Source organism: Acipenser ruthenus, chromosome 2, assembly GCF_902713425.1.
Source record: "Acipenser ruthenus chromosome 2, fAciRut3.2 maternal haplotype, whole genome shotgun sequence".
Taxonomy (NCBI): domain Eukaryota; kingdom Metazoa; phylum Chordata; class Actinopteri; order Acipenseriformes; family Acipenseridae; genus Acipenser; species Acipenser ruthenus.
The window spans coordinates 2,308,282-2,334,080 of NC_081190.1; the positions used below are offsets into that span (position 1 = coordinate 2,308,282).

Here is a 25,799-nt window from a genome sequence, read left to right on the forward strand (position 1 = left end):
AGTTGTGGGTTCAATCCCAGGTGGGGGACACTGCTGCTGTACCCTTGAGCAAGGTACTTTACCTAGATTGCTCCAGTAAAAACACAACTGCATAAATGGGTAATTGTATGTAAAAATAATGTAATTTTATGTAAAAATAATGTGATATCTTGTAACAATTGTAAGTCAGCCTGGATAAGGGTGTCTGCTCAGAAATAAATAAATAATAATAAATAGGGTGATCATGGGTAAGAAAGGGGTAGAGTGTTCAGAGGTGGAACGAGAAAGCAAGACAGTAAGAACTAGAAACAAATAGAAGCTATTGCTACTCATGCTGGCTTTAAACCAGCATGATACTTGTTTTATCTGTTTGTAATGGCCAACGTGCCTTTTGTTTTGTATAAGTGTTTTATTCTGTTTTGTTTAAACTTTTTATTTATTCATTAAACCGTGCAAACAGCACATTCATACCCCAGTCTGCTGTTGATTTTCATTCATTTACTGGCCTGACGTCATCCACAAAGCCATCCGTCACAACTTCCTAAAAAGTTCTAAACCAAATATACAAAATACATAATCTATGGATGTACCGTGCATCATGCATGTACACTAAATGTGGATGTGCTTGCTTGGACCAGCTCTCTCGCCATCCAAGAGGTTATATATGAAACGCAGAGCCATGTCAACGAGAACAGATTTGTGGAATGGCTCATTGAGCAGACTGGGCTGTTTGACCAAACAAGAGGAACACATTGCAGAAAAGGAAGGTGGAATGGTTCAGCAAATCAGATTGTTCAGGTCTGTTCGCATTCACAAAATGACATCCTCATCTCCTCCCCAATAAATAATAAGCCAGGTTCTTAAAGCAGACAGGCAGGAGTTTAAGTCATTTCCGCAAGCACATTAAAAGCCCACTTAATTCAGACATGGTTTAACCCAGAGCTGCTAAAAACAAAGGACTTCGCACACACAAGTGGCATGCATGCCGTGGCCTATATAGCACCCTCACCACATGAACAGCTGGGAGGCTGTCGAGAGAAACCGGAGTGAGGGGGTTCACGTGTGTGGTCTGCGCTTCTGCCTTTGACATGAGATAACATCTTGGTTAACTCATTCACTCAGTGACAGACACATACATACAGTGCACACAGATACAGACACACACATGAAACTGGAGCTTGGAATTTTGTTGGTCGTTTTAAGGAATTTGGAACGACCGCTTGTAATGCAGAGTAAGGGAAAGGGTTGTTTAGTTTATAATTGTCAGTGGTGGTACCTCCATCCCACACACATTCAGACAGAGACAAGATGGCAGTACTCCACCCACCTTCCTTTCCTTACTGTTCTTCTATCGGTGCATGTGCCATTAGCTTACTGCTGGCACAAACCAGGGCACTGCTGAAAGAGCCTGATGTTCTTGTGTTCCTGCTGGTTTTATACCTACCGTATAATCGTGCAAACAGGAGCATGCTGTTATGCAACGGGAGTTTGCTTATATGCATGATAAGGCCATGGGCTTGTATGCTGGACTATTTTAGGAAAGAACTGAAGAGAAAGTAAAAAGTGAAAATCTATTAGAAATGCTATTACAAAGTCTTTAATGTGCTCTTGTATTAATGTTATCTTGCTGGTGTATAATAATAAAACAGATTTACAAACATCTTGGTCCCCACGCCTTGCGCTTACATATATCTTCAATGGACAGGTGTATAGGTAACAAGCTCTGGTCATGCTAGGCGTCTCCACTCCCCTTAAGAGTCACTACAAACAGCTAACACCACATTAGAACAGAATCGTCATTTCTAGTTTATCTTATCCGTAAACAAAAGTATGTTTAATCTGGTGTCCATCAAATACAACTGTCAAAGAGACCTGCAAAAAGCAAAGTATCAGTTTGAGCAAAATAAAAATGGGTAACTTGTAAATGACTCTTACTACAAAAGTGTATCAACTGAATTACTTCAACTTTACAAAATAATTTACAGTGTACATAAATATACTTAATTGTAGCCTGTAATGCTTCTACTGTGTACAGTAAGAAGATTGAGATTGAAGATTACATGTAATATGGTTTCTTCATAGAATGATAAACTCTACACACAGAGTGAACTCCCAGTCTCCATGTTGCTCGGGTCAGGAGAAAAACCAAATGATCTCTTTCCCAGAGATCCCTGATATAATAGTTTTTAGCACCAAAGTCAGTGTCCCTCCTTTATAAAACCTCCCACATCCCTTGGTATTGTTGTCCAAATTTCCAAACAATTAATTCAATAAATAGGTTACAGGTAATACTCGTTTTCTTACCTTGTATGATGAACTCCACACAAAGAGTGAACTGCACCAAAGGCAGTAGATAAAGAGTGGTAGGTCAGATATTAGTGCAAGAAGCCACAGCCACCACAGAGTGAGTAAAGGTGGGCTGAGAGCAAGACACAGTTAAATTGTAATGTTTTATAAAGGTCTTGAAAGAGGCCCAGGCAGCAGCATTGCAGATGTCCTGGATTGGGATGGATTTTAATTTTGCCCCAGTAGTAGCCACTCCTCTTACCGAGTGGGCTTGGATAGATCCTGGAACAGGTTTTCTTTTTTTTTTTTTTATCACGTTTATAACAAAACACGATACAAGATGTAATCCACCTAGAAATGGTCTGTTCTGACACAGGTTTGCCCTGAGTTTGAGAGTTAAGACACAAAAAGCTGCCCTGATGTTCTCTTATTGATAGTTCTGTGAATATAGAAATTCAGTGTTCTCCGTACATCAATTAGGTGGCGTCTAGCCTCCTCTTCTGATTTATATGGTTTTGGGTAAAAATCATGAAAAGTCATGACCTGGTTGATATGAATACTTGTTACCACCTTAGGTAGGAACTGGGGATTTGGCCTACAGACAATCTTGCCCCTGAATGACTGGAAGTAGGGTGCATCAATCACTGGTGCTTGAAGTTCACTTATTATTTATTTAGCGGACGCCTTTATCCAAGGCGACTTACAGAGACTAGGGTGTGTGAACTATGCATCAGCTGCAGAGTCACTTACAATTACGTCTCACCTGAAAGACGGAGCACAAGGAGTTAAGTGACTTGCTCTGGGTCAAACAATGAGTCAGTGGCTGAGGTGGGATTTGAACCAGGGACCTCCTGGTTACAAGCCCTTTTCTTTAACCACTGGACCACACTTACCCTTCTTGCTGACATCACTGCGACTAGGAACGCTGTTTTCCATGTCAGGAAATTCTCATTGCATGTCACCATGGGCTCAAATGGTGGTCCCATGAGTTTATCCAGTACTAGATCGAGGCTCCATTGAGGAATGATCTGTTTCCTTGGGGGCCTTAGGTGGTTAACCCCTTTAGATGGCCTACCTTTATTATAGCCTGAGAGGATCCGTATGGCCTGAAACCTTGGCTCCGTTGAAACTGGTTTTGTCCTCCGAAGGAAGATTGGTTTGGCTGCTATCTAAACCTTTGTCTATGCCTGTTGAAATATGCCTTATTGAAGGATGCACCTCTCCCGGCTGTTGAGCAGGACCCGATGGCCTGTCTTGCCTCCTTCATCTGTGCCAGGGAGTCCGTGAGGCCAGTGCCAAATAGTAGGTCCCCTTGAAAGAGTAGCTTGAGTACTTTTGACCTTTGACAGGGGTTAAGGATGCAGACAACGTCTTGCAGAGACAGCATTCGCCACAGCCCTAGCAATGGTGTCAATGCTATCGCATGCTGCCTGTAGCTGGATTTTTACAGCATTTTTTCCCTCTTCAGCAATATGCATGACCAGTTTGATGTTCTCCGGGGTAGGGGTCTGTAAGGAAGCAGACAGCTGGCTCCATAGCTTGTGTTGGCATTTGGTAGCATGTATTTGGTAATTATTGATACACATACTGCAAGTGGAGGTGGAGTAGCCTCTCCAAGAAAGTATCAACCTTTCCGTCTCCCCGATCTAGAACCGATCTGTATGATGCACCCGTAGCAGGTATTGCCATGATAGTGTCCACTTTTGGCAATTTAAGGTAATATTATTTTTATGAACCCTGTAGAATTTGTCTGTTCTGGGAAGATGCAGTGCAGCAAACGCTGGCATACCCTACATAGCCTCAAAGGGCCTCCACACTACCTCATGGAAGGGGAAACCTTCAAAGGCTTTCCTATCCTTTGCATAAATGATGCTTAGGAAATTGTCCTCTTCAGTACTCGTCTGGGTAGTAATGTTGAGGGACAATGAAATCCTTTTTAAAACATTAGCATTTGTATACACAGGTTCAGTACCGTCTCCAGCAACTGATGCGTCTTCATCTGGGCCAGAGTCCATGACGTCATCGTCTCCCAGGCTGTGTGCGTCTGCAGAGCAATTCTGCTCCTGTGCACGCCATGCTGTTGTGGTATCAGAAACCGCTGCCCGGTCTACATGGGGGAGGCAGAATCTGCCTTGAGCTCTCTAAACTCCTGCAGTCACTGAAGAAAAGATCTTTGGTTACTGTTGGCATCGCTACCTGTGCAGGAGTTGGTTGCGCAGTCACTGCTGGAATTTCAGTAAAGGCCGCCGCTGTATACAAGGCACATCTTTCTCCCTGCTGTCACTGGTATGTTTGGACATGGTGCTCCGTTTCTCCCTGGAACCGCTTGGTTTTCATCCTGACCCAAGCAACAGGGAGAGTGGGAGTTCACCCGGTGCGTGGAGTTCATCATACGAGGTAAGACATATTTCATTCTAGGCTGAATGCCCTTCAGTTTTCCAATACTTAATTATAAATACTTATGATTCCCCTCCCCCTTTCAGACATATACAATATGCTCAGGTCTGAGAGGGGACGGTTCTGGGAAAACTGAACCAGGATTCAGAAAGCAACTGGGCCCTTAACCTTCATCCTGTCTCCTGGATGAAGTCCAGCAGCAATACATTTACGTTGACACTTAAAAAAATTGAAAAAGTCATGGACTGCAGACACAACTGAAACCAGTCCTCTCTCTGCCTGTCTGTCTGCTTTCTCTCTCTGCCTCTGTCTCTCTTTTCTGTCTCTGTCTCTGAAAAAAAATGTTGTAGGATTTTAAACTGTACTGTATATTTAAACACTGGTCAATAGGCCAGTCTCTCAAGTAAAAGTAGTGTTCACAATATAAATGCTGGGGTACAAATGTACTCTCAACTGTTGCACTAGGGTCAGATTAAAGTGTCTATGCTTGAAAGCACCAAATGCCACAGGAGGGCGCTGTTGATAACAGAGGCTGCGTACCGGCCTGTGCGCTTGTGCGATGTGTTGCTGGGGGCCACAATCCTGGCCTTTCACTGCTAGGCTCCTGTACTCACCAGGGTGTAGAGTCAAAATAAATAAATACAAAACTAAAAACATGTCTAGAACACAATGGGACCTGGTTGAACCACCCCATCTGTGAATTTAAAATCATTAACAATGACAATATTTTACTGCATCCAGACCTTGAAATTTGATTTAAAAAAAAACAAGTTTCTTTAGTGATATTCAAATATCGTACTGCATCTGCTTATTTAATAAAAACAAAAACAAAGAAACATTCAGCTCATTGCCACACAGCACACCAAGTTGCTACCCAAAATGCAGTAAAGTACAGCGTTAACTTTGCTTATTTCATAGCATTTCACAGTATCTTTCTAATGTTACTGTTAAAATCTGCTTTTTAAACTTGTTATTAAATGTAAAAAAATAATGGTAATAATTTGTCAGATAAACAGATCAGGATCTATGTGGGTTTAAATTAGTCTTTTGCCAAGTGTTAAAGTCCATCAAACGCAATTCGACAGTAGAACGATTGCACTCTTATGAGACGGATGCAAGGGTATGCTTTACATTAACCCCATTATGGATTCATCCCATAGCTTCTCTTCCTCAGTTCTCCCATCCAATTCCTCTTTCTTCTTCTTGTCTTTCTTGTGTTTCGGTTTGCCCTCCTTGCCCTTGTGCTTTGCCTTCTCCTCCTTCGCTGGCTTGTCCTCGGTCATCTCGCCCACCTTCTCCTCTTTGTCCTTCCTCTCCTTCCTTGCTTTCTGTTTCTCCTCCCTCTCCTTCCCCGGCCCAGTGTGTTGGTGTCTTCTCCTCCTCTTGTGCCTGGCTCGTTCTTCCTCACTGTCTGAATCCTCCTGGGTCCGCCTCTCTTTCCTGTGCTTCCTCTTCACCCTCCTGCTCGGGCTGCTGCCCGCATCCTCGGAGGTCCCGTGCCCATAGTCATCCTCAGAGTCATGGCTGGAGAGCTCCTGGCTGCCCTCTTTGTAGAGGGCTGCTGGCTGAGGCTGCACATCTGCGCTATAAGGGTAACTCTGGATGTTCTCTTGTGGGAGTGGGTACATGGGACTCACTTGGAATGCCCCACGTGGTTCAGCAAGACAACCTGGTCTGTAGTCCATAGACGGAAATGCAGAACCATCCTCGCACTCACCCAATGGGGCCGCCTTTGCTTGTAATCTGTGGCTTCTCATATTCTTCCTGAGCATCCTGTTCTTAGATGAAAAGCCAGGTCCCTTCGCTTCCCCTTCAAACTTACCCTGTCTGAATCGGTTACCCTCCCACGATGGTGGAAAAGGTGGACCCCATGGTTGGGCTTGGAACTCAGGTTGCCCAAATGGGGGAAAACCTGGATTCTGCATGTCCTTACCACACAGGCCAGGCCTGAACCGCATGTTCTGGGGTGCAAAGTTGGGAATCATGGCATTTCCTGCAAAATTGTCTTTTCTAAACCTTCTTTGGGTCTTTGGTGGAAATCCCGGAACGCCCTCCACACATTTGCCTCGCCTGAACCAGTTGTTTTCCTGCGTTGGGAAGCTGGGGTACCCTTCCTCACCAGCCTCTTCTTGCCAAGGACCGCCAGTGTCTTCCATGGAGAAGTTACTGGCCTCGTCCTCCTCCGCACACTCACTGTCTTCAAACCCCTCCCTTCCTTTGTTGCTGGAAGTCTTTGGGGCAAGCCCCCTGGCTTTCTGAACCTGAATGTAGTCAGCCAGCTCATCCTGGAAGGAATCGTAGACCTTCTTCTTGGTGTTCTTCATGAGGTTAGCCACCTTTGTCTCTCTGTGGAAACACAAGAAGCCTAACTGATTATGTGAATAAAGGCCTGCATACAGTCTAAGGGACGTGAAATGGCAAGATGGAATGAGAGCGTGAAACAAGGAGGAGGATACCGGCATTGTCATTAGCAGAAGAACAAGAGTAGGAGACGAGTGTGAGTGAAACTGAGAAAAACCTGGAAAGATAACAGTTTCTCAATCACAGAATACTTACTTGACCTGATGTTTATTCCCCTGCATATGCGCCTGGTACATTTCTATGGAGTTCAGGGTAATGCTGCAGATAGGACAAATAAAGGTGCCCACTCCAACATCTGAAAAACAGGTAATAGAAAGAGAGGTGGATAGATTCTTATTTTTTATATGGTACAGAATGCTGCGCTCATAATTTCACAGTGTGGCGAAATTCAAAAATGGCTGTTGGCCGAGCCAATCTGTGCAACTACAGGTCAAAGCAATTATTTGGCGCTCGATGGTGTTGCAGCTGCAGACGTGCAAGACTGAACATTGCAAAACAAGCCATTACTAATGTTAAAATACATCAACATTCCAAAACAGGAAATACCTGTATTATTCCTAATGAGCTTTAATAATACAAATCTCTACAAAACAATCACTACAATGCACTACAGTGGAGATGGAAATAAGACTCCTATTGCATAACAGTTTCACCCATTCCTGGTTTTACTATGAGCCTGATTAGGCACGGTTAACAAGCTCGGGTGTGTCATCTTAATCTCATAGTAAAACCGGGAATGGATCAAACTGTTATGCAAGGAGAGTTTTCATCCCTGACTACAGCCAGCCCGTCCTTACCGTTGGAGTCACTGTCAGCAGGCACAGCCTCCTCGCCCAGGTCCTGCAGCAGCTTCCTGCGTGTCTCGTTGCGGAGGTGCTTCTTCCCACTGTAGTGCTGCTGCGCCATCTGGGGGTTGTTGAAGGATGCGGAGCACAGCTTGCAGTATTTATTGTAGTCATTCAGATCCACTCCCGAGGGGGCAGGCTCGCTACCCGGCTCCCCACACCTCTCCTCTGGAGGCGCTGACTCGGGCATGACCATCGGGGGGTCCATCGAAGGAGCAGCCTCATTAGGGGTGTTATCTTAAAAAGAGACGACACTGTCAGAGCGTGACGAGAATGGGGTCTATGTGACGGGTAGTTCTGAGATACCACTGGATATCAGTTTAGCATTACTTTTTGAGCAAACTGTACATGGTGCTTGGTAAACATAAACACAAATATACACTTCGACTGTCTTCATTCTTAAAACATCCATAATAAACTAATTGGGACCAGGGGGTGTTCGAATAATCAAATTACTGTACAACTGAGAAACTGATTAAATTACGTTCGGAATCTGGAAACCTCCTAAAATAAGATTTAATACAAACCACTTTACCTTTAAATATGTAACATACAATGCAGCACTGTACTGGAAATACCCAAGACTGAGGGCTGAACAGTCCATTTTCTATGACTTTTTTTCTGTTTGGATAACTGAGGTTAAACGCTATGGAGTGCTAAGACCACCTCTCCACGATTCGTGCAGTTTGTGCTACCTGCTTGTGACTGTGCGGCCGGTGGGGTCAAGGCTGTGGCCAGCGTCTCGCCTCCGAACTTCTTCAGATACTTAGCGTGCACTTTCCCTGCGTAGTGAGACTGCGCCACCACCAGGGAGCTGAATACCATGTTGCACAGGCTGCAGAAGCGGTTCTTATCCACAACACCCTCATTCTGAAAGGGAAACAAACACAGCAGATTGCTACAATGCCAGTCAGTACCGGGCAAAGCTAACTGGCTGTAACATGCATGATGCTCCAATCGTTGCTGAGAAGGTTTACAGAGACAGACCCCACGCTACGTAAATCCTTGCGACCTGAAAGATTTCTGTTGATTGGTTTTCATTCCTACTTAAAATATTGATAATCAAGACCTAACGAAATCAGCTATCAAATTTTAGGAAACAGTAATAAGCAATGGAAGCAATGTACTTTTTTTATAATGCACACATGGTTGAAAAGGATAAATAAACAGATATGACGTCTGCATGATCACTTCAGGTTTTATAGTGTAGTCACACTGTTTCTTGAATAATTCAAGGTTGATCTCTCTATCGAAATTTGCTGTAGATGTCTGAAGTGTTTAGTTATGATGCCTGTGCAGTTATCACAGGGTCACTGTATCGATGAAGGGTCGTAAGCCTTGAGATTGTCACGGATTTGGGGTTGAGGGACCCCAGGAAATCGTTTCCTGGTGGAAGCTCTAGGTAAAATGAGCCTTGTTTACCCGGAAGTTGTTCTGCTCATTCTTGGCATTGTTTTTATCTTTATCTTTCTGCATCTGAAAGAAGAGCTTGACCTTCTGGGCGTGCTTCTTACCCTGCAATACACAAAGCGAGCCAGCTGTTTCTATATACATACACAAACACTGCCCTGCAGACATGCACACCTGGATACACACATTACACATACAAATAAAGGGACCTTTAATAGAAAGTGGAATTATCACACTTCATAACAAACCTGGAAGATTTAGTTTTATTACACTGAACATGAAAGTAAACTGCTAATGATAACAGCATAATAATAAGATAATAATTCTACTACTTAATACTGCTGCTATTACTACTAATAACACAAAATAATGGTTTAAAACAATGGCTGCACAGTCCTAAAGAATGTCATTATTGACAAGGTACTCCTAAAGAGGTACTGCACAATACACTGTGAATCAATTAGTCGTGTTTGGAGGGAAAAGAAGGAATTATTCAATATAGAACTATTCATACTAAAGTATAGTGATTTCACAGTTGTTTAAAGTCACACAGTGGGATAACGACTTCACTAATAATGTTTGGTAAGGGGGAGGCTGATTCTTATTGACATACCTTGTAGTGGGAAATGCGCTGTGATTCGTACTGTAGCACAGCTCCACACACCTTGCAGAACGAGTCAGTGAACAGCTCACTGAAAAGCTCCTTGTGATTCTGATCATCTGAATACAAATAAAGAAATAATAATAATAATTACAGAAAAGGGTACGGTTCAGCCACAGCCAGGAAGGCATGTATTTACTCACAGATGTCTCCTGAGCTCCACAATATGCTTCTTTTGAATGATCCCATTTAATGGGTTTGAAAAGACTGCAAGGACAATCTGTAGTCTCAGGTAGAAGCAAGTCCAGTCAAAATACAGTACAGTCAACATGCAACGTCCAATGAGCAGAAAACTGCTGGAGCTGTGTCTTCATGTAGTTGCTACTATTTAGGGCAGATTGTTTAATAAACTGCATTTTTTTCTGTTAAAAGATATATATGAGAGCCAATAAACAAAAATAGTTGCCGTGCCATGCCGTCATCCTGACGAAAGCCTCCAGTACCACGCTGCTTGGTTTTCCACTGAACTGGCACCTCTTTACCTGGAAGCTATTCCTAGTGAACTTTATATGACAGCGTTGGGATAACCTGTCCCCCCTGGCTTGGTCAAGGGATACAATGATACATAGTTAAGTATTGTACTGATACTTGAGTATGACTAGAACATTTGGCAATACTAACAAAAAATAAATAATACATAAATGACAAACATTTTGATTACAAAGACACAGAAATGTTTAAAATACCAGGGAGGGCTCCGTTAAGTTATTTGAAGGATCGCTGTATGCAGATCTGCTGAATAGACCCCAGTGAAGCGTACAGTGTTTATATGACCCTGTAAATATGAAGTCACTACCTGAAATGGTGTCTTAAGATATAAAAGTTTTCAAACTGGTGGCAAAAGCTCTAAAATAAACGTTTAACTTTTCTTGCATGATACCCACAAACAAACTTGACCCTGAGAACCACAGAACACAGATGTGCACCCAGTATGAAGCCAGTATCTCAAAGCGTTACTTATCATCTGGATACCAAAAAGTCACAGTACCACATGTCAGTCATCTTACGTCACAGGTCAAAGGGTGCCACTAGATTTTCCTTGAGGAGACTGAAAATATGAAGCTGGCATCTCAAATAATGTATGAGATACTGGCAGTGAAATCAGTAGAAGAATGACAAGTAAGCTTGACAGGGTGGAGGCTGGGTGCGATCTGGTGACCCCGCAAGCGAGTGTCTTAACCACTATGCAAAAGAGCCAGGTGCATTTGTATTTGTGGTTACAGAGCTTTTAACCTCATCTCATGTAGCCGACAGGGGACAGAATCTGTAACGGCAGTGCGTCACAACACTGCCCTTCACATAAACAGCCCTTACTGGGATGCTTGACAGGTAATGGCACTTTCTCATAAAGTAATCAACACTCAATACATTATCCTAAGTGGATAAATCAGAAATCCCAGGGTCTGCAAGAAATGTCACGACCGCCATGTGTGCTTGAGATAATCCCTTTATCTGTTCAGGGCGGCTCTATACAGTCGTACCTTCACAGATTTCATGACATCTTAAAGTTATGAAACGTACTAGAAACTAACACAGCTTCATCATTTCAAAATGAAAGAAAAGGGATTTGAAAAGTAGCCGCCTGAAAAGCAGCCCAAAGTGTTGTTCAGATACTTAGCGGTGCAGCTGCGACATTTCATAGTTGTTAATAAGATCACAGGTTTGATGAAACCCATGACAGTTATATCAGAGTCCTTTAGAGTGTCATCAGATCCTACAGATGGAATACAGCCTTGAATAACCTTTCTCAAGTTTCTTTGAAGATATTGTTATTTGCTTATTGTACTATCGTGCTGTATATGAAGGCAAGGCTGTTTTTAAATAAATCTGCTGATTCTTAAAGAAGAATGCCTGTTAAAGTTTTGTTGCTGCAGTATGTATGTATATATGTGTATGTGTGTGTATATATATATAGATATATAGATATATATAGATATATATAGATATATGTTTTCAATCTTCACCTTCCTAACTTGTCAATTTCTTTTAGATATCCCATTCTAAATCAAGAAAGCCATCACCTATTTGGACCACCTAACTAAACCCACCATTGGGTTCATTTGAACCAGTCACAAAGCATGATCATGTACACAAGATGTCCACTAGATGCCAGCACTGTATTTAGCCATATTTCAAGCTCTGCCACAGAGCAGCACATAACTGCTAAAACAGGAAAATCATGTTCTTTACACATGGGACTGCTTATATAATATATAGGTCTGAATCTGGCAAATCTTAAGTTTTACCAGCAATTGTCGGCATTTACCAAGTAAGGTGTTAATGTCAGGAATTATAAAAATATATTACTTTTCAGACATTTACCAAAAGTACAATTGTGGTGTCAAAAAGCATTCACATTTTAATGTTGGGCCAGAACTAGTAACTCATTTGTTGTTTTCAGTAACATTTTCTACACACATCTGGTGTAGAAAATAAAATCTGCAATCTGACAACATAACAGTCAGTGTTTAATATGTGTAATCCTATTCAGATGGGACAAACACCACAACTGTCAGTGGAGCTTTTCACACAGTCTGGGATTTAAAACCCACAACTTGTAATCTATTGTGGAAGCTGAAGTGAGACTCCACTATATGAAACAGTGTCTTCTTCCTCAGCTTTGGGTAAAGCCAAACCATGCAGAACATTCTCAAAGTTTCTGATGCACTAGTACAGGGGGGGAAAGCTAATTCTGGGAAACAGGGATGAATCTGTGTACGTGTAGTGTGAACCTTTGTTCTTGGTTTTCAGCACTGAACATGATCTCTTTTTCAGACGAAGATGAAGGCTATGCAGTGGAAGGAGAGCTGGTTATTGATGTCCCTCTCTTGGCCAAGTCCAGTTTACGGTGGCAGAGGTGGATGAAGCCGTACTGTTTTTTTGTATGGGCAGTATAACCATCACTGAAGTAATGCATTCTCCTCAGTCTTTCCTGCTTAGAGCTGTTGGATTAGGAAGAGTGCACAGACAAAAATCATGGTCAATTCTGAAACCCAGAACAAAGGATCAAGTCAGGATTGATAATTAAAATGACTGTAGCTAAAAAACAATAATCCCACTGCCATTTATTATATAGGTCTTAAATGTGCTGCTCTGAAAGAAACACATGATAAAGTAAACGTGTTAAGTCCCGTTTTCAGTTTTGCACTTGCTTGGTAATTTCACCTGGAATGAGAAATTGTCCCCATCCCTTCAACAGCTGTTTCCCCCATTGCCCGACATTCTTTCAGCCCCCTACTCTTTTGAAATGACCCAGGATATGAAAGTGTAACATATTTCCTGAGAATAAGCATGGGAACTTCAAACTGTCTTTAACCTAACCTAATGTAGACATCAAAACAGATAAGATTTATGGAATTATTTGGATAACTCTAATCACTTTACAGGTACACACTGTCTATACAGATTCATCCCTATTTCCTAGACCTAGCTTTTCCTCCCTCTACTAGTGCATCAGAAACTTTGAAAATCACCTGGTGTGGCTCAGATGAAACCCAACTTGAGGAAGAAGACGCAGTTTCATATAGGGGAGGGAGTTTTGTTTATTGCATCTATACAGTTACATTGTGGAGCAGAATGGCTGAAAACCTCTCTGAAGAACGTAGTGATATATTTCAAATGCATGCACCTGTGGGGAAATCACAGCAGGAACACTGGCCAGAGGATGACAAAAGGATACCCCCTGAGAACATGTTATGCTGTGTTTAATGCCCAGGTCTCACCTCAGCTTCCACAAGAGGATAAAGGAGAAAAGCGCCATTGAGAGGTATGACTCGTGCTCTACTTACAGGTTGCGTCACATGAATAGTATTCAGATTTCTTTGGAATGGATTTTTATTTTTGGGGTTTCACCACACGGTCTAAGGTCAAACATTGTTAAGCTGTAACTTTACTGGTTTGTTTTCCAAATGTGTTTTTAATATTTTTTAATCCTCATGCAATTTGCAATAAAATTACAATCTTTATAAATTTTGACCCCTTGACCCAATCAGGCAGAAAATGTATATTTTGTTTTTTTACTTGGAATAACCCTGAGCACCAAGTTTGGTGTAAATCGTCAGGGGTAGGGTGTTACCTGTTGTGTGAATTGTCACAGAATGACACTGAAGCAGTTGTCTGGAGGTTAAAAAGGATCTACCATAAATTATAAGTGGCCTCAGGCTAGATTAGCTACACCCTGACAAAATACATAAGGCTGCCTAAGGCAAAAAACTCCGAATTTGCAAGTGACATCCCCTTTGTTCATAAAAGATGTTTAGATCAGTCAGACAGAAACCAAAATGGACAAACTGTAAAGCAATCTGCACTGCAGACTCACAGAGCACAACTTCTGCCACTGACCTATTACTGTTACCTATTTCTAAAGGACCATAATAATGTGCCATAGGGATTCGCCTACTCCCCATGTGAAATGGAGACGGTCAGACAGAGGAGCACATGGGAAGTCATGGAAATACAATATTCGATATGCCATCTGAACAAACTGGGGTGACGTGGGCAGGGATGGAAATACAACTCCAATTGCATATAAGTCTCAACCATTCCCGGTTTTAATACAAGCTTAATTAGCCAAAGTGTGTATGCAAGAAGCTCAGGCGTGTGGGTCAAACTGCTATGCAATGGGAGTCTTATTTCCACCCCTGCATGATTAAAGAGTAACAGACTATGACTGGAAAACATGCACTCCATAATGATTGTCAATATGATCCCTATGGGGCAGCAAAGAGACTTCAGATATCATAACTGAACCTACAGGAATCCAGGAACTGTAGCACCACTGCCTGTTGCAGAAGGGTGCGCCGGAGATCCCAGCAAAGTATCAGCTGAGTGATAGGCTTGTCACTCGCTACATGTGGCTGCTACGATGATGTATGTGTGGAAGCAGACACCAACCACAATGGGCTGAAAATGTATTCTATGCATTGAGTTGCACTCATGTAGCTCTCCATTTACTTTGCTGAACCTCCGAGACAGCCCTATATCCCGGACAGGGCTCTTCTCTGGCATGCGGCTGCCTTGTGTCCCTAAAGGAGTCATGTATCAGAATGCATACTCTGTGTGCACTGCACCTGCCTGGTTCACCCATGTCACCCCAATCAGTTCACCTGTATTGCATATCCATTGTGCACCTCTCCTTATGGGCCTGTCCTGAGCACGTCATTATTTCACATGGGGACAAAGTCACTATATAAACTTTAACATATTGATTTTGGGGTCTAAATGCTGTAGGACAGGGAAAGGGTTTGGACATGTCACTTTAAACAAAACAATGTCTGTCCTAAGTAACAAAAAAACTGTGTATATTAAGACTTTTTTTTTAGTTTTATTTTTAGTTAACATTGTATATCCACTTTAAACCTTCATACTAGTTATTGATGGACATTTTTTGGATATTTTGTTTGTACATTACATTGGACTGACTATTGTTATTCAGTGTCCATGGTGATTGGAAAGATTCATGGCAAAACAGCTAAATGGGAGACCAGATGAAGGGAACATTAAAGAGAAAACTGATTCACATTTTATCCTTAAGTGTGTGTGTGTGTAATTATATATATATATATATATATATATATTTTTTTTTTCTTGTATCAACTACTAAAAAACAATTCTGTGTTAAGGTTTGGGAGCTAGTCAGTATAAGTTTCCTGCCATATTCAGCTATGGCCATGACTCTACAGAATGAACTCATTTTGCTTCATGAAGTTGAATGAAACCTGCTGAACTGCTTAACATACTGAATTTCATGCCGCTTTGTAGTCTTCCATATACTTAACGAAAAACTGAAATTTTAAAACCCAACATGAAATACTACTATTAAGGCTTCCGACAGACTTTTGCGATGTCATTTTGTAGTTTCTTTGATTACATAAGAAAGTTTACAAACGAGAGGAGGCCATTCAGCCCATCTTGCTCGTTTGGTTGTTAGTAGCTTATTGATCCCAGAATCTCATCAAGCAGCTCCTTGAAGGATCCCAGGATGTCAGCTTCAACAACATTACTGGGGAGTTGGTTCCAGACCCTCACAATTCTCTGTGTAAAAAAGTGCCTCCTATTTTCTTTTCTGAATGCCCCTTTATCTAATCTCCATTTGTGATCCCTGGTCCTTGTTTCTTTTTACAGGTCAAAAAGTCCCCTGGGTCAACATTGTCTATACCTTTTATGATTTTTAATGTTTGAATCAGATCACCGCGTAGTCTTCTTTGTTCAAGACTGAATAGATTCAATTATTTTAGCCTGTCTGCATACAACATGCCTTTTAAACCCGGAATAATTCTGGTTGCTCTTCTTTGCACTCTTTCTAGAGCAGCAATATCCTTTTTGTAACGAGGTGACCAGAACTGAACACAATATTCTAGGTGAGGTCTAGAATATTGTGTTCTAGACCTCACCTAGAATATTGTGTTCAATTCTGATCACCTGGTCACATGATGCTATATAAAAACATCTAAATTATGTTTACATAGTTTATTATTATTATTATTATTATTATTATTATTATTATTATTATTATTATTATTATTATTCTCAATCCTAAAATTCTAGGCAATGCAAAACGTTTGGCCATAACTGTACAGTACTATGCAATGTAGGCTACATGAGTCAGAGTGTGTGCATATTAGCAAGCAACAGCACCATCTAGTGCAACAGTAGTGCATTACCAGTACAGAAAAGAAAAAATAAATAAAATAAAAAGGATCCAAAGCAGCAGATTAATAGATGGAGTTGGCACTTGCTATAAAGACCCTTGGGCTGAACAAGCCTACATACTATGGCAGAAAACTATAACTGAACTCAAGTGAAAGCACCATAACAGACATATGCTCATTAATAGTTACCAAAAGCACCCAGTACACACAGCTAGAGATAACACTGATCAAACATAGCCTCTTTTTCCTGAAGATTTTACAATTCTACATTTGAAGCTGGATTTCAGTATGCCTTCATTTCCATCTGCCACAGGGATGGAAACAAGACTCCTAGTGCGTAGCAGTTTCACCCATTCCAGGTTTAAATATGTGCTTGATTAGCCACCATGTATAGGTAACAAGCTCAGGTGCCTCTTACTGTACTCCTAGTAAAACCAGAAATGGATCCAACTGCCATGCAGTATTATTTCCACCCCTGGAGTTGAAAACATTTGTTTCCATAAGCAGCAGATGGACATCTACACAATTTGAGCTGGAACGCTGACAATACTGGTTTAATTTATATTTTTATATATATATATATATATATATAATCACACACACATACTAGTCAAAAGTTTACATACCCTAATGGAAATTTATAATTTCTAAAAATTTCTCAAAAACATTTTTAGGAAAAATCTTCTGTAGTAAAAGTTTTGCTTTTGTGGATGAGGAAAACAAAGTTACAAAAAATAGATGTCTACAATTATTTCAGCAATTTTTTTGAGCAAAATTCTAAAAATGCTCATTCAAAAGTATTCATATCCTGACAAGGAACATGAAATTAATAGCTAGTTGAGGCAACTTTAGCAATAATAACCTCTTTTAAACAATTAAATATTTGTCAATGAGCTTTTGGCATGATTCTTTAGTGATTTATGAGCATTCTTCAACGCAAATTGTTCCAGTTCATTCAAATTCTGTGGACTTCTCTTGTGCACAGCCTTCTTCAACTCATACCAAAGATTCTCAATCGGATTTAGATTGGGACTTTGACTAGGCCATTCCAGAACTTTAATTGTATTCTTCTTTAACCATTCTGAAGTAGATTTTGATCTGTGCTTTGGACCGTTGTTGTGGTGGAATGTCCAGTTGTGCTTGAAACCAGGTTTTGAAGCGGAGGGTTTCAGATGATTGGAAAATATCTTTTGGTATGCTGTGGAATCCATTTTACCCTGTATTGGTACTAAATTTCCTGTGCCATTAGAGGAAAAACAGCCCCATAGAAGGATATTACCACCTCCATGCTTGACAGTAGGTATGGTGTTCTTTTCTTTGAACGCCTCACCAGACTTTCTCCAAACGTAACGACTACCAGCGTGACTAAATAGCTCGATTTTTGTTTGATCACTTCACAAAACCTTGACCTGAACTCACATCCATCAAATGTTGTTTTGCAAACTTTAAGCGATTGTCCTTGTGACGTTTTTTCTTTGGCTTGCAACCACTGAGACCTTCACCATGCAATACTTCACCTATGGTTGAAACGGAAACCCCAGTCCCACTTGCAGCCAATTCACTTTGAATATCTTTGGCAGTCAATCTCAGATTGTTATTAACCTTCCTCACAATTCTTCTACTTATTCTTGGTGAAAGAACCTTCTTTCTTCCAGACCGAGGAAGCATTGTGACAGTACCAGGAGTGTTGTACTTCCTGATAATAGAAGCCATATTTGAAATTGGGATACTCAAATGCTTGGAAATGTTCTTTTATCCTTATCCAGCTTTATGACAATAAATAATGTTCTGCCTAAGGTCTTCAGATAGCTCTTTACTTTTTCCCCCAAATTGACCTGTTGGCAATGGCAGCAATCACCATATGCCAAACCCTTTTATACTCTCTAAGAATTCACCTACAATCCAGCATTTTCTAGACTTTTCTAGAATTAGGTTCTGCATTATCATATTGACATTTCTAGCACCTTGTAGAAAATACTATAATAGCATCAAAGGGTATGAATATTTTTTAATTAGCATTTTTGGAGTTTTGCAAAAACAACTGTGAAATAAATAATTGTAGACATCTATTTCTTGTAACTTTTCCCTCATCCACAAAAGCAAAACTTTTGCTACAGAAGATTTTTCCTAAAATTCTTTGAGAAATGTGTAGAAATTATAAATTTCTCTTACTTGAGTTCTGGTTTCTTTTTGTTACTTGTGCTTCCTTACGCCTCTATACCGCCCCCCCCAATCACAAAGCTATCAGTTAAGCCATTTCTATCGAGGTGTCATTAACTTTAACAAGCAGTTATCCATTTATTTATTTTATATAGCGCCTTTAACCAAGGCGCTTAACAATTTTTAAACTAAACAGTACAATCAGGAAAAAATGGCTGAAGGAGGAAGGTATGTTTATTGGGCAAGGGTGAGGAAGTAGAGAGTGTTGCTACAGTGAGAACAGAGGCTAGGGCAGGGTTGGGCAAACATGCAGGGTCCTGACCAGGGGTTAGGGGCTAGGGCACGCAGTGGGATGAGCTAGGGTGATAAGGGAGGAGCTAAAACTGTGTAGTGTAGGGGACTGTTTTATATTGAGTGGGAGTTTATTCCAACTAAGGGGAGCCAGGAGGGCAAAGGAACGGAAACGGGATTGGGCACAGGGCAAGGGTGGGACCGAGAGGGACAACAGAGTTTGAGAGCGTAAGGGATGGGCGGGAGCATAGTAAGTGATAAGTGCAGTCAGGTAGGGTGGGGCGAGACCATGGAGGGATTTGTAAACTAGAGTAAGGAATTTAAATAAACAGCGATATTAAACAGGGAGCCAGTGTAGCTGATGGAGAAGAGGGGAGGTATGAGAGGAGCGGGGGAGGTTGAATATAATACGGACAGAGGCGTTTTGAATTTGCTGTAATGGTGTGAAGGCGTAGGAGGGAAGGCCAAGGAGGAGGGAGTTGCAGTAATCAAGGCGGGTGAAGATGAGAGCATGAACCAGGAGTTCAGTGGCAGAGAAAGAGATGGGGGGGCGTATTTTTCGATTGTTAAATAAATGGAATCGGCAGGTTCGTGTAATGGCCGAGATATGATCAGCAAGGGAAAGGGACGCGTCAAAGTCCATAATTCGTTAAGGAAAGCAGCTGTGGAGTTTTCGTGAGCGTGCATAGATACGGGAACTTGTGACATCTAGTGGTCAACCTGTCACACTGCAGCCAGGGAACAAGCGCTTATTCTCATATTAAATCTGGGACCAAGTCAAAACTTTGACAACCCGCTAATCACACTTAACAAAACTATTTAATAGCGTTTTCTTTTTTTTTTGTAAGTATCTTATTTCTTATTTCTTCTACTCATAAAAAAAATGCTATTAAATACAGTTTTGTTAAATGCAATTAGCAGGTTGTCAAAGTGTTTATTTGGTCCCAGTCTAAGTTTGATTCTGCACCACAGTAATCATATCGGTCCACTTTTAAGAATCATCTGCTTGTAAGAATCAAAACACCCGGGACAGATGTGATTCTTATAAGCAGACTGCACTAATATATTTTGCAGGATTTAGGGAGAACTGCAAATGAATTGTACTATCAAGAAAAATAATGGAGGTTGTGAAATTATTTATAAATGGCAGTAGGCAGCAGTGTGGAGTAGTGGTTAGGGCTCTGGACTCTTGACCGGAGGGTTGTGGGTTCAATCCCAGGTGGGGGGACACTGCTGCTGTACCCTTGAGCAAGGTGCTTTACCTTGATTGCGCCAGTAAAAACCCAACTGTATAAATGGGTATGTAAAAATAATGTGACAATTTTAAGTCGCCCTGGATAAGGGCGTCTGCTAAGAAATAAATAATAATGGCAATTATATGGAATATGATAGAGAGGTGAACTTTGACCTTGTAATGTCCAGTTGCAGACTGGATTGCAGACTGAACGGCTGCAGTCCCAGTTGGGTACTGAAACGAGATGAGACCGTTTTACAGACTGGTTTTGTGGTGCAGGAGGTAACACGGTAGTATTTCTGTTGTCTTTCGAATATGAAGTGTTATTTGGTACCACATTCATAGACTGATTTGATATGCTTCTTGCCCCAATTGTTATTATTTATTTATTAGCAGACGCCCTTATCCAGGCTTACAATTGTTACAAGATATCACATTATTTTTACATATAATTACCCATTTATACAGTTGGGTTTTTAGTGGAGCAATCTAGGTAAAGCACCTTGCTCAAGGGTACAGCAGCAGTATGTCCCCCACCTGGGATTGAACCCACAACCCTCCGGTCAAGAGTCCAGAGCCCTAACCACTACTCCACACTGTGGTTAGGGCTCTGGAATCATGAGGCAAAATCAGAAATGGACAATTGTCCCCAAGATGCATTTTAAGGCGGACTCCCTTCACATTCCTTTCTTTAAATAAAAATACACAGATTCGTGTTCCTGTTGATAGTAATCATACTTTTCAAATATTCTGTTAAATGTGAAAAACTGTAGTGGTGGATCCCGCTGGTTTACCTATTCACTGTTCTTCTGTAATTCCTATATTGTGAACAAAGTTTATTTAAGGGATGAAAATAAATAGATAAATAGTAACATAGTGCAATGTAAAGCCCTGAGCCAATGAAGCAGGTTTACTAGCATCACAATATAGAAATTGCAGTGAAATTCAAGGCAGATCGGCCAACTGTTTTTTGTTTAAAACGAAAATCTTTGAAAACTACAAGTAATGTCAACAGACATAAAAAGCTCAGTATTGTTTTTTTATTTTAAAGTCATGTATAGGCTTGCTACTTTTCGATATTAATCGGTAAAGCTTGTTAAACGTCGAATTCCCCAAAAATGACTGTTCGACTGAAATACATTTATATAGGATAAACGTCAGTAAAACCACTCGCTATTCTTTATTTTTGTACCAAAAACAACAATTTAGAAACCATCTACAGTTTGTGTAATTTTTTATACTTCCTGTCTGTCCCGTCTCCGTTCCACTCTGAATGGCTTAGAGGTCGCTGTCAATCATCTCAGTGATCTGTTTGTATAGTTTCACTGTCACTGTCATTTCACCCAGTTCTGACAGATCTTGTTGACTGAAGCGGCGCAAGAATGCTCTCATTCGTTTAAAACAGGGGTGTCAAACTCAGCTCCTGGAGGGCCGCAGTGTCTTCTGGCTTTCGTTCCACCCGAGCTCTCAATTACTTAATTGGTCTAATTATTTGATTAACTGGACACATTTAACACTTCTCTGCAGGCCTCAAAATGTTTCATAGGTTGTGTACCTTGAATCAAGTGCATTTTTAAAACCATAAACTATAAAAAATACCTTGAAAATTATTAAATACATCAAATTGAACAAATAATTAGATCAATTATATTAATTGAGAGCTTAAGTTGGAATGAAAACCAGAAGACCCTGCGGCCCTCGAGGACTGGAGTTTGACACCCCTGGTTTAAAATGACTGTCAATCATCAAGACCTGTACAGACTGTGCACTTTCATTGGCCACTTCAAGCGCCTGTCATTCAAAGCGTCTACTTTTGAAATGAGCGTGTTAAGGTGTAGGTAGGCTTTTGCTAGGTATACGATGACAGTTACTAGTTTGATTTGAAAAAGGGGCGCAAGAGGAAAACACTTAATGAGTATTGTGCACAATACCCTGACGGACGTCTCCACGGCAGGACGAAGAATAAATGCAAGTTAGTTCTGTTCAACTATCTAATGTTTTATTCTGTACATATTATTTTTACTCGTAAATTTATGCTATAAAAGTCTGTAAAACACTTCATTGGTGTAGGATATTTTTCTTTACAAGGTATCGCTCTGCTGTGATCAAACGTTGTTTCAATTAGAATGTTGCATGTGGAATATGACAAAGGGGCTTCGCTAAATAAGACGTTTCTCAACGGCATAAAAAGTATTATTATTATTTAAAAGTATAAAGGTCGATTTCACCCATTCTCTGCTTGAATTAAAAATAAAGATCGAAAAAAAACCCTGGTAAATTCTTTAATAAACGTCGATATTAATCGTCGATTGGGGCGGGGGCTAACAGTAGCAAGCCTAGTCTGTGTAAGAAATCAACTGTGTATGGAGATTCCACAGCATTTGTTTGCCAGAAACATCTGCAACACTCCACAGCAGTGTACGGCTGTACCATTTACAATGAAGTGTACTGTCAATCTTTTTACACTGTGCACTTATTTTAATTGATACAGCAGCACCGGTCACAGACACACAAATATTGTGAAAGAACCTTGTATTGGTTATGAAAAAAGCTCTGTGATTCCACGACAAACAAATACAATTAAAAAAATGAATACTGCACACCAAGGTAATCTAAGGGCTGGAAACAAACATGAGACGTGCAAACCCCGATTTGATTTACCTTCAACAAATCTTCTACAAAGGGGTATTTCCAGCATCGTTTTAATTTTTTACTTTCAAATGTTTATGTTACGTTAAAACATATTTCTACAAATCTGCCCCATTTCACTGATGTTACCGACTCAAGAGTTGGGATACTTTTAATTAGGGGGAAGGTGGGTCTGTAGTTTACCTGAAAGGGATAAACAAATCACATGATTCCTTCCTCTTAACTAGATTCATACAGAGCATACTTAGAATCGGGCTGGTACGAAAACATGGACAGGATTACTCGGCTAGGATGTGAAAAACTGGAGCCCACAGTAGATTATACATTAGCTAAAGCTGCAGGACACACCTGAGTGTGCACGTTTTTACACACATTACTTCTTCTATTAAACCATATTGAATATAATAAATAGGTTAAGAAAAAAATACTAACACAAGTAAAATGTTCAAACTGTATTTGACAGTTAAGGTTTGTTTGTTACCGACTGGTGTGTTCTTTTTTAAGCCAAACCTACCGCTATCTATAAATACAATTAATAATAAAATACCAAGGGACGGCTACGACTACCGCAGACTAGGCCCAATCTATAAATAGTATATATATTTGTTATTCTTAAAATACTATTTCTCCTCCCCACACCGCTTTTATTAATAATAATAATAATAATAATAATAATAATAATAATAATAATAATAATAATTTACCCACGGGGATTAAGGCCAGGTCGTGTATGTAAACCAAAACAGTAATAAAACTATACTTTTTTCCCCCACTAAAATGAAAACAGTATATTCCATTTATTAAACAAACCCCAATCACTGGGTTTTGAATTAATTAAGTTACGGTAAGCAGAAAAGCAAGGCGGAATTGTCGAGCAGAAACTACCCAAAGAAAGCCCGTTGGGTCGAGCAGCGCAGCACTGCGACTAGCGGCACCACGCCGGCTACTCGGCGTTTTCGGGGCTGGAAGAAACGATTTGTTTCCATTTTCAAGGAATATGAAAACAAATGTCGTCATAAGCTTTTCAATCTAAAAACTGCCGTTTAAACTTTGTTAAGGGGCATTCATTGTTCCTTTTTATCTGTTGTTGCGTCTCTTAAAATGCCAGCCTGGAGTACACTTAAAACCCTCTACCTATCAAAACAAACACACACACATTATACCAGACCGTACAGGGCGCACACTTCAAGACTTATATAACTACAACGAGGTCATCCATTACATCACATGAGGAAAACAGTCCTTACCATCCCCGAGCAGATTTCATATCCTTAACCCATTTGCAGCTTTATTTTTCTATTACTGTTTGTCTTTAACTCATTTTTTTTCTTTTTTTAACTGAACTCACCTTTATTCTGGGAATTAATGGTGTTGTGTGTGTTTTTATTAGTCTCGGCCCCAGCTATAGAGCTAGCATGAAAGGCCGAACTGTTGCTAACGCTATGGTTAATTTGCTCTTTAATGCTCTCCACTAGCTGCGGGATGAACGAAACGTCCGACTCCATCTTTGTTACTAAGGGAAGAAGAACGCTGGAACTCCAACCCCAATTATCTACAGCAGGGGCTGTTTGAATGAGAGGTGCTGCCATCAGGCGGCTGAAGGTATGAAATGCAGCTTTGTTATTATTATTATTATTATTATTATTATTATTATTATTATTATTATTATTATTATTATTATTATTATTTTAAATTAAGGTCCTGACATGAATCCCACCACAAAACCTTCAGTTGATTTCATTAGGAGTAGGGGTCGGGTCACTCGGGTGTTTCTTAAACAGTGGTCTGTGCTTATATTATTTGGATATAGTCAATAGTTTAGAGAAGTCAGATTTTCTACTACAGAAGGTTCTCCAAACCCGCTCTTAACCTTCAAATTACCGCTGGTGTATGAAAACGATTATACCCAACGTTAGTTTTTTTTTTTTTTTTTTTTAGTGCTGAAAAAAAAGTGTATTTGTTTAAAAACGTGTTAGTTTGTTTTGAAAAAAATGTCTTCATAATCGAAACTAATATATCCAAGAACAACAGTGAATTAAGGAGGAGACAAATTAATGATTTAACTTCTTAATAGATTATTTAATTACTAAATAAATGAATTCACTTTTATTATATATAATTTTTTTTTTTTGCTTGTAGTTGTTGTAAATCCCAGTTATGAAATTGCAAATGTATTTATTTCTGCTTAACTGTTTGACTGCCAGTCAGCTCATCAAAACCTGTCCCGTTTCGACCCAGAATTCAATAAAGGGATTGAGATATACCATTGTGTACGGTATATCATCCCATGCGTTGTTGAATGTGTATTTAGTTTGCCTGAACAGCGATATTCAGGTCACTTGATCAAGACTGTCTTCCCTTCTCTAAAGAATGCAATGGACCTTACATTGCTCTTCTCAGTGTGCACAGCAAGAACAGCGGGTTACTTTCGGACACGTGCATGTGACTGGGATTGGTATTCACAGACTGCCCAAAAGAAGCATGACAAGTATTGAAACACTCCCACGATGTGTCTAAATAGGAGAAAGAGCTGTTTCTATTGTTTAGCAGTAGGGGTGTAACGATACACCATGTCATGCTACGATACATATCCCGATATGCATGTCCTGATACGATATGGATCAGATGTGCAGGTCCTGATACTATATGGATCAGATGTGCAGGTCCTGATACTATATGGATCAGATGTGCAGGTCCTGATACTATATGGATCACAATATGCAGGTCGTGATACGATATGGATCAGATGTGCAGGTCCTTATACTATATGGATCAAAATATGCAGGTCCTGATACGATATGGATCACGATACATGTACTGGTACTGATACGATATGGATCACGATACAGGGGATGGTCCTGATGGACTACTTGTAT

The 25,799-nt window shown here is 40.4% G+C and overlaps 1 protein-coding gene across 1 annotated transcript; it reads right to left on the reverse strand.

The window, feature by feature from the left end:
* Nucleotides 1–792: 792 nt before the first annotated feature.
* LOC117403713 (zinc finger matrin-type protein 1-like) lies at nt 793–24,470 on the reverse strand. Its single transcript, XM_034006045.3, has 7 exons — nt 24,272–24,470; nt 9,892–9,998; nt 9,291–9,383; nt 8,564–8,738; nt 7,821–8,105; nt 7,219–7,318; nt 793–7,008 (listed from the first exon to the last, which is right to left on the reverse strand). The coding sequence occupies exons 1-7, from the start codon at nt 24,426–24,428 to the stop codon at nt 5,790–5,792; spliced, it is 2,136 nt and encodes a 711-aa protein (XP_033861936.3). The 5' UTR covers nt 24,429–24,470; the 3' UTR covers nt 793–5,789.
* Between the last annotated feature and the right edge of the window lie 1,329 nt (nt 24,471–25,799).